At 52.2% G+C, this 17,167-nt stretch overlaps 2 protein-coding genes across 3 annotated transcripts in view; one reads left to right on the forward strand and one right to left on the reverse strand.

The window, feature by feature from the left end:
• RSRC1 (arginine and serine rich coiled-coil 1) overlaps positions 1–10,033 on the reverse strand; it is a 181,346-nt gene extending 171,313 nt beyond the window's left edge. Inside the window, exons 1-2 of the mRNA XM_059822879.1 lie at positions 9,894–10,033; positions 1,784–1,978 (exon numbers count right to left, since the gene is read on the reverse strand). Of these exons, the coding sequence (XP_059678862.1) occupies positions 1,784–1,978; positions 9,894–10,033 (335 nt within the window). The remainder of the gene's footprint in view (positions 1–1,783; positions 1,979–9,893) is intronic.
• A 1,638-nt stretch (positions 10,034–11,671) lies between these two features.
• On the forward strand, positions 11,672–16,673 carry SHOX2 (SHOX homeobox 2). 2 transcript variants are annotated; one of them, XM_059822836.1, is made up of 5 exons: positions 11,672–11,942; positions 13,369–13,577; positions 16,078–16,135; positions 16,230–16,322; positions 16,390–16,673. In XM_059822836.1, exons 1-5 carry the CDS (start codon positions 11,672–11,674, stop codon positions 16,671–16,673), a joined length of 915 nt encoding a protein of 304 aa, XP_059678819.1. The 2 variants fall into 2 exon arrangements, with proteins under 2 accessions (XP_059678819.1, XP_059678820.1); XM_059822837.1 differs by having other exon boundaries at positions 16,230–16,318; positions 16,422–16,673.
• The last annotated feature ends 494 nt before the right edge of the window (positions 16,674–17,167 follow it).

The following is a 17,167-nucleotide window of genomic DNA, read 5'->3' on the forward strand; positions in this document are numbered from 1 at the left end:
AAGCTATCTTCCCTTTCCCCTCCCACCGAACCTCCCCGTTTCATTTATTCAGAGAATAAATTCTTATACACATAGGAGAAAGGTGAAAGAATAGATAATAAATACATAAATTAAACCAACTAATCCCAAAACTGAGGGCAGGGATACCTTGCAAGTCTTAATCTTAAAATTTCCTCTCCGTCTCCATCTCCCTAACAGCTAACTAAATAACAATTACGATCCTTATGAGAAGCTCCGTATTTTTGGCCTTCATTGTGTTTGATTAATATTAAAATATAACACCACATAGAAATGCTTCTGTAATTCAGGATGTAGTCAATGTGATATGTGCTTATCTAGCATAAGGGAAAAAGTGCTGTCTTAAGTACAAGTAGTGCTGCAGCAGTCCAAACTGGAAAAGATATATAGGTTAACTACTAAAGAACAGGTCTTCAACTGAAAAAGGAATGCAATGTTCCTGCTAAATGAAGATGAAGACCTAATCTTAGAGACTGCTGCTTTTGATTCTTAAGGGTCAGGGATAAATCCAGCAGGACCCCAGCCTGTAATAGTGACTTAACTGCCAGGAGCAAATGCCCTAAACTAAGGGCAAAGCCAAGGTGCCAGCCAGATCCTAAAAGCAGACACTTTCGTCTTTTCTGGATTCAATTTAAGTCAACTGGTCTTCGTCCAGACTCTAATCTCCCTTCAAGCTCTGGTTTTATCTGCGAGATAGCCATGCCTGCACTGGACTAAAGAGATTCATAAAGCTGCATGTCATCAGCATATTGTTGGCATCGAAGCCCATGTCATCTCACTGTGTCCCCTAAGGGCTGTATGTAGATGCTAAGCAGGAACAGAAGAAAGGGGGGATGGAAATAAACAAATAAGAAACTCCCCACAACCAGCCAACTTGCCCCTCATTGACACACTCTTCTGCCAGCTAAAGAAAGGTTTGTCAAGAGCACTTTCTAATACATTTACAGTGTAGCTAGACACAACGAGTATTCGCCAGCTCTGCTTACTAATAAATCGACCACCACCCGTTCAGTTTGACTCCAGGATCACTGCAAGCCAGACTGAGACACAACCAGGATATCCAAGAAAGTCAGGTACTGAAAGGGGCCTCTGATGAAAGAAATATGATGTTAGATCAAGAAAAAATTGGTAGATATGGCCACATCATCTGTTCTAAACACCTGGCTGACTACTGTATTCTGTACACATAAAAAAAGCAAGAATAATGGTGAAAACTAGCTGTTGCAGCAAATTTATAGACCTACTGTAAAATCACCCTAAGTCTTTCCATTGAGAAAGTCTACCTTATTGTCTGGAAACAAGGTTTATTGGTTTATTACAGCAGAAAAAAGTAACACAGAATAGACCCTAACTAATTGAATGAAACTACTTTTCAAAATGGTGTTAAGGTATGAACGATTATATTTCCAAAGAGAGATTCCAAATTCATTATTTAGAAGGAGAAGAAAAGTTATTTTAGTTGGCTGGGTTTTGTCTGTTTTAATGAGGAAGTTACCTTTGGTTCTGCACATACACTGGTTTTGTATTCTTGGAGGGGGTGAAGGTGTTTGGGGTTTTGTGGTGGTAGTGGCGGTTTTGCTTTTTTTATTTAAATCTAAGTGGAAACATTGCCACAATCTTCCAAGATTCACAGCAAACTTTGCTATAAAATTCCAGTCTAGAACTGACTACACATTGGATTCAAACACTTCTGGCTTTGTACCATAATACGAAAGAGCTCGATTTGTAAACAACTGCAACAGACAGTAAATTACTAAAAACGCACCTTTTCTCATAGGAATGTGAACGAGACTGGAGATCTCGAGACCGCGATCTTGACCTTGATTTCCTTCCAGATTTTTTACGGCTGTATGTTCTGCTGTCTGAGGAGCTACTTGAAGACGACCGCCTGCGGTGTTTCTTTTTCCTTCTGCTTCTGTTCTCTTCTTCTGTGTCTGAGGAGCGACGTCCCATTTTTAAACTGCATAAAAACAAAAATTCTAAACTGTAAGAAAGTCTCATGTCTGCATTACATTGTAATATTTATATAAAAAAAATTTAGTGTGTGTATATATATAAACAAACATATCATTATACCACTTTAAAAGTTATCATGTGAATAGAAAGTTTGGTTTGCATGCAAAAATAAAAATTGAGATTTTAATAAGACGTCAACAAATTCATGTCACCAAGTAACTTGAAATTTACACTGTCAGCAAATTTAAATTAATTTATTATGGTATCAAATATTTGTTGTAAATTTTCACAAAAGATATTTCACAACCATTTAAACAGATAAATGCACTGATAAAATCATTTATATATTAGAACATATTTCCATTTTAGCTTATTTTTACCTTTTTGCCTTAGATATTAATTTGTCAGAAATTTGGGGAGTAATGTATAAGATACTTCTAATATCTGGTATTTCATTTTAAGATGCTACGCAGTGAGTAGCACAGCATCTTTAATATGTTTAATTTAGTTATAAATGAAGATCCATAATACTTACACAAGCAACTGAATGCAGTCAATTGATTTCAGCTACTGATGTGACTTATTTCATGTGTTTTTAGGTTGTGCAATTAAAATAATGTACATTTTTGTCCTACTTGTCATAATTAAAACATACATTGAGAAAAAAAACTTCTAGGAAGTTATTTTTAAATTAATTTAAACTAGAGTTAGGTTGATTTTGGTTCTTGGTTTAGATCCACTCAACTTTAAATTGCTTTATTCCAAAATCAGACCTGTAAATACTAAATTTCAGAAATGTTCGTTTGCCAGTGTGTTTACTTGGACAATGTTTACAGATTTTGGTAACAGATTTGAAAAAAAAAAAGCATGGGGTGGGGAAGCCTGCCATTCATTTAATTGTTGCAAAGACTATCATCTTCATTTGGAACTCCTAAGAGATCAGTTTCATTGCTTCACGATTGAAGAAATGTTGTATTTCTTGACTTTCCAGGTTGCAAAATGCATATAATGCTTTAAAACTGGTTTTCTGTCCCAGCAGCATCAGCCCTACCCACCCAAGACTTCAAGACCCCTCTTCCCACACGCTTCAGCTAGTGGCAGTTAGCAACAGCCCCTCTTCCCAAGAACAAACAGTTATTTCCAGGCTCCCCAACTACTTCTGCACTGGGAAAACAGGAACTCATAATTCTTCAACATTCGTATCAACAGCTAGATCACGGATATATTTTGCCACAATATCACCTGTCTTTAACCAACACTGAAATATTACAGGTCCTCGTAATTCTAGCATAAACAGGTTGAACTTGTTCATTTTCTGCACACGAACTTTTGCCCTTCCTCACACCTTTTATCACCTAGGCAGCAGACCCTAATCTCCAGGGTAGAGATTGAAAACAGAACAAAAGAGAAATTCACCATTAAGTGTGTTTATGCTTAAATTCACAAAAGGTTCACATGCAAATACGAGTCTCAATTACACCAGGCCCTTCGGTCAAAATGCATGATTGCACGAAAAACCCATGTTTAGTTCCACAGACAAAGTCTCTTTAACCTACATTTTCACCCTCAAGTTCCCAAGACAGCTAAAACTGGTTTGCACACGATCATACTTGCTACAGTCCTACAGTGATATATCTAAACACCCAAGCAGGCACTGGATTTGCAGAAGTCAGTGTACCGTGACCAAGCTTCCCAAGGGAGCCTTTCAGGTAGCTGCATTCAAAGTACAATAAATATACAGACGACGCTGCATTTGACAGAATTTGAAGACTGTGTCAGAGATGCAGGTTCGCTTTTCAAATTGAGACACACTCCTCCCACACTGCTGGAGCTTGCCCTAAGGGCTGCCAGACCACTGGAGCCAGGGCAAGGGAGCTACAGCAAGCACAAGTCAAGAGTCAAAGGGATGTTCTCCTGGAAAGTGCCAAGTTCTGGACCTGGCATCTACTTCAAGGAAAGCTTCCATACTTTATCCAACAGTTGTTTAATGCAAAACACAAGACAGTCCCTTAAGTATCTGGATTTTCTTTGATGTTCACTAGAGTTCACTTACTGCCACAATCAAAACAGTAGCTACGTAAACTCATTCCTATGTAGCCAAATCTCGGTGGATTGCAGACGGCTCTTCGGCGCGCAACTCGGAGCTATCAGTTCCACTCCCGCAGCCAGGAGTGCCTACAAATTAGTTGCTACTAAGCTTTGCTGCGGTAAATCCCTCTGTGTATGCACTTCACTTCTCAACAGTTTCTGTTTTCAGCACTTTAGAATTGGTCCTTCAGCTAGCAATATAAAAAAAGCATTTTTGAAATAGTCAACTTAAAACAGCAGATCTCCGTACACCTAAGACAGCAGAATTTTAGGAGGATGAACTGGTAGGCAAGAGAATTTCTTTTTAAAATGAAGTTATTTCTACCATCTTACTAAAGTTACTCTGCACCGATTTTGAAAAAGACAGAAGCAGTATTTTACAGATTATTTTGTCTCATTTAAGGAACTATTACTTTAATTTACAATTCAGCAGAGAAATGCCAGTTTATACCAACACATCATCTGGTGCAGTCATTTCATTTTTTCCCCCCATAGTAAAAGATCTACAGATCTCCAAGGTACTAACAGTTATTGAACAGTAAAATAAAGTTCTTCAAATATATACTGATAGAACAACCTTCAAATGAACATGAACCTGAATCTCGAACTTAAAATAAGCTGAACTGCTCAAAAAGACGAAACTACAACACACAGATTTTACGTTAAAAGCTGACAGGCCATAGCTCACGACAACAAGATTAATGAAAGAGACCAGAGAAACAAAGAGTACAAAAGACATTTCTGCCAAGATATTCGCCACTTGATATGGATATCATTATGAGCCAGAACATTACACTTCAACATATATATCGTCTGTTTAACTTCCTTTTTCTGCCATCAGCTTTTTTCACGTTTGGACATATAACTGGATTAAGCAGCATATAAAACTAGTGAAATGTATTATGTAAATCTCAATTTTGTGTCTTCAGGACCAAAGAAGCACTACATGCCACGGCCCTTCCCTATTACAGGACAAGCCTTACAGCATACGTGCACATACTTGAGCCTCAGGAGCTGCAGAAGCATTGGGTTTACTGTGGATGAGCTACAGGATGAAGGCACACAGGTGACTGATGCCCTACATGTTCTAGAGTTTCCACTGGAAAAGAGGTTGCCAGAAGCAGACTGCTGATCGTGGAACAATTTGTGCAGCAAAGTCCTGGTAGCTGTCTCTTGCAGGGATATCTTGAATGTACACAGGCAACAGACAAACTTGGCTGACAGGCACTATGTTTCAGCGGGGTCTTTAGATCATCCCTTTAGTACCTGACACACATTTTCCTGCAAAGACGCCTCTTATAACCATAGCACTTGAGAGCAGTCACTTACCAATACTCTTAACAGGTTAGTATTCTCCCTGACTACTGCCTACTCCCACCGTACTCCTGAGCAGACCTGGGAAAAGGGATTGCCAGCGCTCATTGATCACACCAGCTGAAGCCTGATGTTCGGAAGAGTTGTTCTGGTGGGTCAGCAGTGGTCCATATACCATTTCCACAAAGAGGACTGTATAATAGTACCTACAGATCGCAGAGGAGAACTAAGATCACTCAGGGAACCTTAATTAGCAAAATAATGAGGGGGAGCAAAAGGCAAACAGGCAAAATTACGACTCATTACATGGCATCATATGCTGAATCTCATGGGTTTTTCCTACCTGGCTGTTTCCATACAAAGTCTGTAGATACACCACAAAAACTTGTACCATAGAGTTAACGGAGAATTCGCCCTTATACCTATGGGGAATCCCATTTTTAGGGCTCCTTACCCTTCCTTCTCAGACAGAAGCGTTAAGCCATACGTACTTGCAACAGGAGATACGCTTCTGCCAACCCCTCTTTATGTGTAGGCACTGTGAAAGATACGGCTCTCAATGCCTGGCGAGACACAAGCGACTTTTATCCTGACTATGGAGCAATACTAGGAGGAGGAGAAGAGGAGGAAGGAAAAGTATATTAACAAGCACCAACAGCAAATGAACGGTTTCAGATGAACTTAGAACCTGGGTTACATCCCAGGCGTTCACAGGCAGACGTTCTCCTGACCATCACATCAGTGAGCCTCATTCTTTTCCATCACCCAGCCCCAACCTTCCCCCTGTGTGGTTCTCATCCACTCTTAGTATATTCCCTCACCCACTTCTGAATTTAGGTCAAACTACTCTGGTCAAACAGCAAAGGAACACTGAGAATTAATTATGAAGATGTTGTCTCAAGATATGAGGACCCACAGCAGCTACATGGAAACTCATGCTGAAGCCTGAGCTGGAACATAACATCATCAAATTAATCAACTACTTAAGTATGAAGGCTCTAGTGAATGTCTGTGAACTTCAACATTTTGAAGGCTTGCAATTTGTCTGAAATTCAATAGAATGACTAACAGCTGGACCTGATAAATTTTAAGTCCCCATTCTGGAGCACAGGCATGTTGGAGTATCTAAAAGACAGGTCCCTCAGCCTTTGCTTTTTTTAATAGTTAATTTTTGTTTGAGTCTTGTTTCTGAAAACTCACACTGCAACACTTTGGTCAAAATTAAAACGAAGCACATTCTCTAGTACACGTGTTTTGCCAAGAGAAACACCAACATCAAAAATTTCACACCAACTATGTACATTTGGCCAAGTTAGAAAACGGTGCTATCAAGCTCACCTGCAAACAGTTAAGTAACCTCCCACCCTGCATTTAAAAATGTAAAGAAAACACGGATGACATAGGAAACAGACTTCTCTAGAAAAATCTGTTTGAGGAGAGTAAGGTACACTTTAAAATGTAGTAAAAAGCATACACTTATTGATCCGACCTTGTTCAATCCCGTTTCATAGATGTTAGAATTATTTCAAGTGTGCAATGCATATTTTCAAGCATGAGTTTCAAATTATTACTGCATTTACTGTAGATTGTCAGAAAATAATACTGTTTGGTTGTTTTTAATCAGAGGCTGTTACCCAGTAAACATCAGTGCAGCAGACTACATCTTGAGCACAGCATCCAATTAAACAATACAATCTTTAGGTGCCGTAATCAGCCAGAAGTGATGAAGATAAAATAACCTTCACATTTGTTCAGCATCAAATCCAAACAATTTATGTTTGTTAGTAACTAAGAAACTTTGATTAAACTGACTTGCAATAATCCCTAACCACCTGCGCTGTTTATGTAGCATCTCTACAAACAAGATCCTTTAAGAAATTATAACTGATTAGAAGGGCATTGATGGAAAATATACTGCAACCATCTCGGCATCCCCTTCTTTCCTGCAGAACTGCTCGAGTCCATCTACAGGAGAGAATCAACAAGTCAGGATGAGATGCTACTTCAGCTTCAGCCAGGAAACAAGGTTAACTGAAGTAAAATTTATTCCAAGTCCTCAACAAACATGCTCGCTAACTAATAAGTAGGAGTCACAGTGTTACTAATGGCAACGCTGCTCCCCAAAAAAGGGAGCCCACAAACAGGCAGAGGGTAGAAGTCCCTCTCAGACAGTTTCTCTGTGTGTACGTATCAAAGAGTGTCTTTGTATCTACCTCCACCAAGCTGGCAGTTACACGGAAATTCTCCCCGCTCTACAATTCAGGAAAACTGTTCTCGGCAGAGGAAGAGATTTGATTAGAAAAGACAACAAGGTGGCTGTTTTTAAGAGGGCAGCAACCTGAATTGTTGTTGTTGATTTTACATACTTATCCAGTGGTGCCTCTTTCCCTTCGCCAAGTTTCCAGATCATTACAGGAGAAACACCTGAACCTCATCTACCAAGACAGCTACCGTAACGGGTCACCTCAGCAGGAAGTCTAGAGATCAAAGAAGGACAGGAATTCAGTTACTTTCTTACAATCGCTCCCATAGGAACAAGCATCCACAGACACCAAACATAACACAACACTGTCTTCTGGTTACTTAAAGGATGTCCTCTTTGACAATTACATCAACAGTATTGTTCAAGATCGTTCATGCTGAACTCGAAGAAAGCTTGTCTCCATTCAAAATCATGAATGAGCAATTTATAGGAACAGTATTCCTTAATTCAGCTTCAAATCTTTAGATTTCAAAGTTAAACGTGGGAGAAACTAGGCTCAAGGAGACGCCACATGCCCACGGTCATCCAGGACACCAAAGGCAAAGTGGAGACTTGAACCAAGGCCTCAAACCCCAATATGGTGCTCATTGACTAAGAGCCAGCCTCCACAAGCCATCTTCTGGCCAGTAATTCTTAATTCTACAAACTGTCTTTCCACCACGTAAGTACATTTTCCATACCTGAAGACCATAAGAACTACAAACATTCCTGTTTTAGATGAACCCAAGTAAGTTCACTAAGGGCATTCATTCATCAGCATTTCTTCCAAGTAACCAACTTTCAGAATAAGCTTAAGATCAACAAAGTTTATCTGAACTTTATGATGCAGCTTTTTGTATTTCTTTTAAGCCCAGTTCTAAATACCTTCCTCACTCATGGCCTATAGGATCATGCTAAACCACTTGAAATAACATGTTTAAAATTTGTCTCAGATCATTAGAAAAGATAAACTGTTAAAAAAAAAAAGTTTCATTCATATCTGAAAAACTAGCACCCAGAATTGTATTTAGCTGAAAAGTAAAATGAACACACCTAAAACAACTGCTGCTAGAAACAGCACATCAGATACAGAAGAGACCAAATCGCATACCTTCTTTACCCACACTTTCAAAGACAAAACCTGGGAAAATAAGATTCTATACAAATAATTTCCTCTTATCACCCTATGAATCAAAACATAAGGCGGATGTGCCAGGGACAGTAACACCCACGACAGATACTACGTGCTCCCCGCTCACATCATCTGGGCCCTGCTAGTACACAGCAGGAAGAAAAACAGACTTGAAAAAGACTGGGAGGAGAGCAGTTCCTAGTGCTCCGGGCCAGTTTCCACCGGGAAATCCGACCAGAACGAGGAGAAGCACGCCCCGGGCTCTGCTCTGCTCCCCAGCCGCCTGCTCGGCCCTGGCAGCGCTGCTCTCTACGCGCTGCTCCGGCCCTGCCCCGCACAAGCCGTTACACGCTGCTCTGCCCGCACACACAGCGAGAGGTTGCTCCTAGAAGAGACGGAGACGTTTATGACCGGGGCTGCCACATCCCCTCCCCACTCCTCAGCCGGTCACGGCGTTCCCCGCAGCCCCCCGCGCCCCAGAGCGCACGGCAGCGCCAGGCCGCCGGGAAGCCGAGCCCGGGACCGGCGGGACCCCGCCGCCAGGTCGGGAGACCCAAGAGGGGAAGCAACCCGCAGCGCTTCCACGCCTGGAGCCGCAGGGCCCGGCGGCCGAGCCCCACAGCCCGGCGGGAGCCCGTCCCCGGGCCCCGCCACAGTCCGGGGCGGCCAGGCCGCAGCGCCGCGCCCCCGGGGAGGCCCCGGTGTCGTCATGGCAACACCAGGCAGGCCCGGCCAGGCCCTACGCCGCCGCTCCCACCCCACCACCCCCCAACCCGGTCCGCAGCCGAGGACCGCCGCGTCCCCTCAGCGCGCCGCGGCCCTGGGGAGAGGCAGCAGGCCGCAGGGCGCGCCCGGCCCCCACGGCGGCAGCGGCCCGCAGAGGCCTGCCTTATCCCTGCTGGGGGTGGGCTCGCCGGCGGGCCCCACCACATTACCTGCGCGGCGGAGCGGCCGGGCCGGGCCGCGGGAGCGAAGAGGCCGCCGGGCCGCGGCTGCCGGTTTGAGCTCAGCGCCTTCCTGGGCGGCGGGCAGGCAGCAGCAAGCTACCGCCGAGCTCATCCAGGCGGCCAGGCAGCGCCGCCGAGCGCCGAGGAATCGATGCGGCGCGCTCGCTGCCCCGGCGGGGCGAGCCCCCCCACGCACCACGCGTGACGGGCAGCGAGGGGCCCGCGGCCGGTCCGGGGGTCGGGGTCCTCGCTGCCCACGGGCGGCTGCAGCAGCCCACGGCGCGCCGTCCGCACCGGGCGCAGCGCGGTGGCCACCGCAACGCCTGACCGGCACATCGCCGTGGCATGCTGCGGTCCGCCCCCCCCCGCGGGTGACGGGCTCCGCGGCGGGGCGAGCGGAGCGGGGACGGCGGCGCGGAGGGTTTCTCGTTTCATCTCGAAGCCATTAACCAGGGTCGGTGTTGCCCGGCGCTGACAACCGCCCCCGTGACCGGTGGGGCAGCGCTCCCCCCGCGGCGTGGGCACCCCACCCGGTCCGGGCTGCGCCCCGGGGAAGGGAGCGCCCCAGCCGCGGGGGGAGCACGTCCCGGGCCGCCGCCCGCCGAGCCGGGCCCAGCTCAGCCTCCGCCGGGCGAGAAACGCAGCGAAACGATTTGGTCCCCGCGCGTTAATTCTGCCTTTTGGCGAATTCGGTTAGTAGGACGCGAGTTTCCCGGCAGGCGCTCCCCGCCACGGGAATTGCGAGGTGGTGCGTGAGGATAAACGAAACGTAGGGACGGAAGAGCCGCTGACGATCATCCTCCCCGTCGGCAGCCCGCCCGTTCCCGTCGGGACCCCGCCGTCCGATCCCCCGGTACCGAAAACGCCGGCCGGGGCGGAGCGGAGCGGGGACGAGCGGGTTCCCCGGCGGCGGGACCGGCTCTGCGGCCTGAAGCGGGGCACGGCTGTGGCCGCCGCCTGGCGCGGCCGAGGCGTGTGTCGTCGGGTCTGAAGAAGCGCTCATCCCGCCCTCCGCGCCGTACCTGCTCGGGTAAATAAACGCTCTTTTATGTAAAGTCGCCTTCCCGAGGGTCAAATGAAAAATCAATCCATAAGCGAGAGTTAGCCCATTTTGAATAATTTATTAGAATTCTAGCGAAGGTGTGAAAGAGACGGCTGCTGCCGTCACAGGTACGCTCTTAGCGGGATTTACACAACAAAGGAAAAACAATATTAGCAATAAACAGCGGAATCCGCTCTCATCCCAAGCCTCGGGGCGCCGTCCGAGGAACCGCTAACGGCGCGGCCGGCTTGCTCACTCCCCCCCCGCCCGCCGTTTGTTTGCTGGATTTGGGCGCCCGCGGAGGAACTTCGCCGGCTCCCCCGCCCGCTCGCCCGGGGACGGTTCCGCGGCTCCGCGTACCGGGGCAGGCTCCCGGCGGGGCAGCGCCCCCCGCTCTGCCCCGCGGGGCTCCGCGGGGAGGGCGGCCCCGGGCACCCCCCCGAGCCCCGCGGGGCGGTGCGCGGGCGCGGAGCCTGCGCGCCCCCCCCTCTCTTCCCCCCCCCCCCCCCCCCCGCCTTGGCCACTCCCCCGCAGCTCCGGCCCCTCTCCCGCGCCGCGCTCACCCGGGACCTCGCGCACGGGCCCGCGCCTAATTAAATTAATTAGGGCGCAGCGCGCGGCGGGCGGGCGGGCCGGCGGTGCCCTGGCCGCAGTGCCCCGCGGCGGGCGGCGCGGCCGGGCGGCGGAGAAGGGGTCCATTCAGAGCTCCGAGGGGAGGTAATTCGCCGGGAACAAGGGGCAGGCTTTGCAAAGTATAAATAGTGCCACTTCAATCGCGGCGTCGCTATCAGACCCCGAGAGCCCTGCACGTCGGGCGGCACGGCTGGGCTCGGCACGGCTCGGCACGGCACGGCCCGGGGCGCCGCCGCCGCCACCCCGCCCCGTGGATGCCCGCCCGGGGAGCCGGGGCAGCGCGCCCCTGAGCCGCGGCCATGGAGGAGCTGACGGCGTTCGTCTCCAAGTCGTTTGACCCCAAAGCGAAGGAGAAGAAGGAGCTCATCACCTACCGCGAGGTGCTGGAGAGCGGGCCCCTGCGCGGCGGCGGACCGCGGGAGACCGGCGCAACCGCGGCGGAACCGGGCCGCGACGAGGCGGGCAGCCCCGCGGCGCGGGCGGGCGGCGGGCGGTCCCCGCCGCGGGAGCCCGACGCCGCCGCCGCCGCCGAGAGAGCCGCCGAGGCGGCTACCCCCAAGCTCAGCGACGGTAACGGCGGCACCGGGGGCTCCCTCTTCCTCCCCCTTCCCCTCCTTCCCCCCGTCGGGGTCGGTACGCGCGGAACGCAGGCGGGAGCGGGCGATGGCCGCGCACCGGGCGAGACGGCCCGCGGTCGCGGGTGGAAGGGGCTCGGCCGCGGCCGCGCTCGTGGGGAGGCTGCGACAGGCGCTGATGAGCGGCTCTCCACGTTTTCCCAATTACGGGAAAAATGCGGCCAGGCTGGAAGTTTATATTAAAATATTTAAACAAGCTTTTAACTTGCTCCTAGCGCGATCCGCTCCGGGTTAGCATCCCACGGGAAGCCGCGCTGCCAACGAAAGCCCGGGCACGCGGGCCCGTTCGTTCTCCCGCGGGTCGCGGCCGCGCGTGGGGCCGGGCCGCGCTGCCGCCGCGCTCGTCCCCGGCTCGGCTCCGCGCCGCGCGGTTCCGCGCCCCGGCCCTGCCGGACGGCTTTCTTCCGAAATGCCCCGGGGTTATTCCGCGTGTTTTCCGCGCCGGGGCGATGGCCGCGGTGCCGGTACCGGGGCCGCCTGCCGCTCTCGGCAGCTGCGGAGAGGCAGCCGGGCCGCGCCGGCGGAGCAGCCAACGCGGAGCGCGGTCTCCGCGCCCGCCCGCGGGGCAGGGCCCGTCCCCGTCGCTGCGCGGGGACCCGCGGTTCGCTGCCGCCCTTTTGTTCGGACGAGCGCTCCCGGCGGAGCGCGGCGCGGCCGGGAGTATCCCCGGAAAGGGCTAATTAACAAATTTGTGCTAAGGAGCGGGGCGCGGGGGGAGCCGGCCGCCGGGGCAGGGCCAGGCGGGCAGCCCCGCGGCGCGCAGGTCCCGCGGGGGTCCGCGCAGGGGCCCCCGCGCTCGGCCGCGGTCCGGCCTGGGGCGCGTCTCTGGCAGAAAAATTAAACAACGAAAACGCAATCCCCGGGAGAGCGCGGGCCGGGGCGCGGGGCGCGGAAGGGCCGCGCTGGCCGGCGGAGCGCGGCCGGGACCTGTTGCTGCGCTTCCCCCGGGCGGGCAGCGGGGCTGGAGACCGCCCGCGGGCCGGCGCGGTGCGGCCCCTCCGGGCGGCCGCCGGTGCGGGAGGCGGCCCGCCGGGCCCCGCTCCCCGCCGCCAGCCGTTACCGGGGCCGAGCGGCCGGGCCCGGAAAGGCAGCGGCCCAGGCGGGCCTAGCGCGGCCCCGGGCGCGCAGGCCCCGCTCCCCACCGGCCCAGCCCCGGCGGGTCCTGCCCGGTCCCCGCCCCGGCCCGCGGCCGCCGGGCGCTGCGGGGGCCCGCGTCGCGGCGGGGAGCGGCGGGCTGGGGGACGGGCTCCGGCGTCCTCGCTGCCTCCCGCCCCGGCGCCGGCGTCCCGGCAGCCCCCCCGCAGCCCCGCGGTCCCCCGTCCCGGGCGCCCCGCCTGTCTGACTGCCTGTGTCGTGCCCAGTCTCCCCAGAGCTGAAGGACCGCAAGGAGGATGCGAAGGCGATGGAAGACGAAGGGCAGACGAAAATCAAGCAGAGGAGGAGCCGGACGAATTTCACCCTGGAGCAGCTGAACGAGCTGGAAAGGCTTTTCGACGAGACCCACTACCCGGACGCCTTCATGCGGGAGGAGCTGAGCCAGAGGCTGGGGCTGTCCGAGGCCAGGGTGCAGGTAGCCGAGCCGTGCCCGCGGGGATGCGTGGGTGCCTGTGTGCGTGGACGTGTGTCTGTGCGTGGACGTGTGCGTGTGCGCACGGTGGAAGGGGCCAGCTCGGTAAAACCCGGCCGTGCCCTGTCCCCGCCGCTCCTGACGCGGAGCGAGGGGGGCACCCAGCAAATCTGTGTGAAATCACCTCCCCGGGCTTTCTTGTCGTTTGGACTCCTGGCAAGTCCCCTGCCCCTCGCTCTCTCGCGTTTTATTTCACCTCTGCTTCGGCAACGGCTATTCTGTTGGCGTGGGCTGCGGTCCCGCTCCGGGCTGCTCCTGGCGCAGAGCTTACGGGCGGACCTACCTACCCATTAACTTCATAGATGTAGGGACCGTAAACTAAATTAGGAATTGCCAAGTGCAAAAGAAAAAGAAACACCACCCCCCCCCCCCCCCAAATTTACAGTCCGTTTCTCGTCGTAGTTCTTAAATCTTGAGGGAAGCGGCAGGAAAGCGGAGCGAAGCGCGCAGACCGGCTTTGTTGGGATTGCTGAGCTCCACAAGTCCGGGATAAACCCGGGCTATTTTAAGCGTTCTCCCGTAGCGAGAAGCCGCGGCTGCCTTTGATTCAACCTGCGCGTTTAACCTCGGGCTGCCTTCCCAAAGTTTTTCAAAATGGGTTCCTGGGCTGATTTCTGCGAGTTGGGTCGGGCCGCGGTGAAGAGCGAGGAGGGCTCCGGGCTGTGCCCGGCCGGGGAGGAGGGCAGCCCCGCCAAGGCGAGCAAACGGAGCTGCTCCGCCGCGTTTCCCTTCTCATAATAAAAGAAGAGAAAACGCTGGTCATTATTCGGTGGAACACATGGAGCAGTTTTAGGCCCGGAACATCTGCGGCTGTTAAAGTATTGCTGTAACAGATACTCCCCCTCAATCTCTGTGCTCGGGGCCACCATCTGCACCCAGCTCGCCTTGGGGGGCTTCCCTGCGCCTCCTGACAGCGTGAGGACAGCGGCGGAGCGGCACGCTGACCCGAAAAATTAACAATAATAACAACAAGAAGCAGCTTTTCTCATCGCAGCCCGACACAAAAAGAGAGAAAGAGGCTGCGTTGCCCGCTCCCCCGTTTTTCCGCCCCTTTACGCCCAGCAAAGCTTAAGAAACCCGAAGAAAACGAAGTTGCGGGGCTTCTCCCGGGCTGCGGGCACCGCCGGCGGGAGGTGCGTCCCTCCGCCGGCTCGACAAAGAGCGCGGCGGCGCACAGTCCGCGCTCCCCTTCCGCCAAACCGCGGGGTGCGGGACAGCTTTGGGACATTTACAGAGATTAAACCCACTCCCTGTAAAGCGTTCCGGAAAACACCTTGCTTTACTATTTTATTTATTTTTATTTTTTTCGCCTCGCGTCTGCGCTGATTTCTAAATTCACGGAACGCGCGTTTCCGCGGGAGGCTGCGGGCGAAGGCGGCTGCTGGGCAGGTTTCGCTTGGCTGAAGTAAATGACAGGGCGGGGGAAATTCACATTTATATTTGTCTCTTCAAGTAAGACCTCAAAAAAGAAAATTTTTCTCCTCTTTTTTTTATTTTTGGCCGTGGGGAAAGGATTGCTTGGTGGATGTCGCTTCTGAGACGCGGTGCGGAGGTCTGCCTTTAAACAGGAACGCTTTAAGGCGCGCTCTCCCTCCTTCCCTCCCTCCCCTCTCTTCTCTAAGCGAGCGGAACTTTATTCTGGATATTTCGACAATTCCATTTCCAATATTAAAAGTCCGTTCTTGCCTAACGCGCAGCCTTTTCTGTGGAAGCAAATTAGATTATCATGATAATGAGACAATTATTCCGCTTCTGTGCTACACTCCGCTGCACAGAGGAACAGAGAAATTCTGAACTTCTTTGTACCGAAGCTTTTATGACAGTAATTGACCCCCACCCAAAAAAAAAAAAAAAAAAAAAAAAAAAAAAAAAAAAAAAGCGAGTCATTAAACTCTTGGATGTTTAGTTTTTCTTGACGATAAAGCTAATTAATTTACTTATTAATGAGCACGATTTTCTCGGGCCTGACGGTGCAAACGCCCAAACGCACCACCGCCAGTTAGTGTTAGATAGCGGGGGGCGATTTAGGTCTTTCGGGACCCCGATGTGGAAAGGCGAAGCCGGGGCTCCGAAAAAAAGTCATGTCTCCGAAAAAAAAGTAATTTCTCCGAAAAAAAAAAAAGGCATTTCTCCGAGACGGGCGCTCCGCGGGTGTTGATTTTCTGTGCGTTTTGACCCTTTTCTTTTTTTTTTTCCCCTCGCCTTTTGCGTTTCCGAGCTCCTGAGCGGGGGCTGCCCGGGAGGGGGGAGCCCAGCCCGCGCCGCGGTTCTTTGTCTGCCGGTTGTTTGTTTGTTGTTTTTTTTTTATTCTCGGTGGGTTTATATATTATTTGTTTTTTGCGCTTCGCGTCTCCCCGCGGCGGTGGCAGCGTGGCCGTGACGCCCGTGTGTCGTGTCCCCCCCGCACTCCCCCCCCCCCCCCCCCGCCGCCTTCTCCCCGCAGGTCTGGTTCCAGAACCGAAGAGCCAAATGCCGAAAGCAAGAAAACCAACTCCACAAAGGTACCGGGGAGGGGTCGCGCAGTGCCGCGGGTGGGGCGGACGCGCGTGGGGCGGGGGCTCGCCCGCGCTGACCGCCTGCCGCTGCCTCCCGCAGGGGTGCTGATCGGCGCCGCCAGCCAGTTCGAAGCCTGCCGGGTGGCCCCCTACGTGAACGTGGGCGCGCTGCGGATGCCCTTCCAGCAGGCAAGTGGGCGCGGGTGTGGGGTGCGGGTGTGGGGGCCGCGCACACACGCGTGACCGCCGCGCGCGGGTGGGTCGCTGCCACGCGCCGCCCTTCTCCCGGCAGGTTCAGGCGCAGCTGCAGCTGGACAGCGCCGTGGCCCACGCCCACCACCACCTCCACCCGCACCTGGCCCACGCACCCTACATGATGTTCCCCGCTCCCCCCTTCGGGCTACCGCTGGCCACCCTGGCCGAGTCCGCCTCCGCCGCCTCCGTGGTGGCCGCCGCCGCCGCCGCCAAGACCACCAGCAAGAACTCCAGCATCGCCGACCTCCGCCTGAAGGCCAAGAAACACGCCGCCGCCCTGGGGCTGTGACCGGGCGGGCGGGCTGCTTTTTTAGATGAAAAAAGGGGAAAAGGAGAAAAGAAAAAAGAAAAAAAAAAAGGCGAGGGAGAGGAGAGACAGTCGGGAGAGATATACTTATTTAAAGAAGTAGAGGAACTAGACGCGCAGCTGGGAAGTTCACAGGTTTTGAAACTGACCTTTTTCTGCGAAGTTCACTTTAATACAAGAAATTTGATAAGAGAGGCGGGCCTCCTTTCACGTTGCATCAGATACTTGAGTTGAACAACCACGTCTGGAATAGCGACAAAAAGAAGAGAGAAAGACGACGACGAAGAGGAAAAAGAAAAAAAAAAAAAAGAGAGAGAGACAATGATTTCTCTGCGAATTTCTAATGGGAAACTGTCCGGGATCCTTCCTCCAGCAGCATTCCGGGTTGCATGTATTTGTATTTCATTGATGGAGTCCTTTGATTCACTTGCACTTCACCCTCATCTTTAGTAGAAAAACTAAACAAACCAAACAAA

Source organism: Gavia stellata, chromosome 11 (genome assembly GCF_030936135.1).
Source record: "Gavia stellata isolate bGavSte3 chromosome 11, bGavSte3.hap2, whole genome shotgun sequence".
In the NCBI taxonomy this organism is placed as follows: domain Eukaryota; kingdom Metazoa; phylum Chordata; class Aves; order Gaviiformes; family Gaviidae; genus Gavia; species Gavia stellata.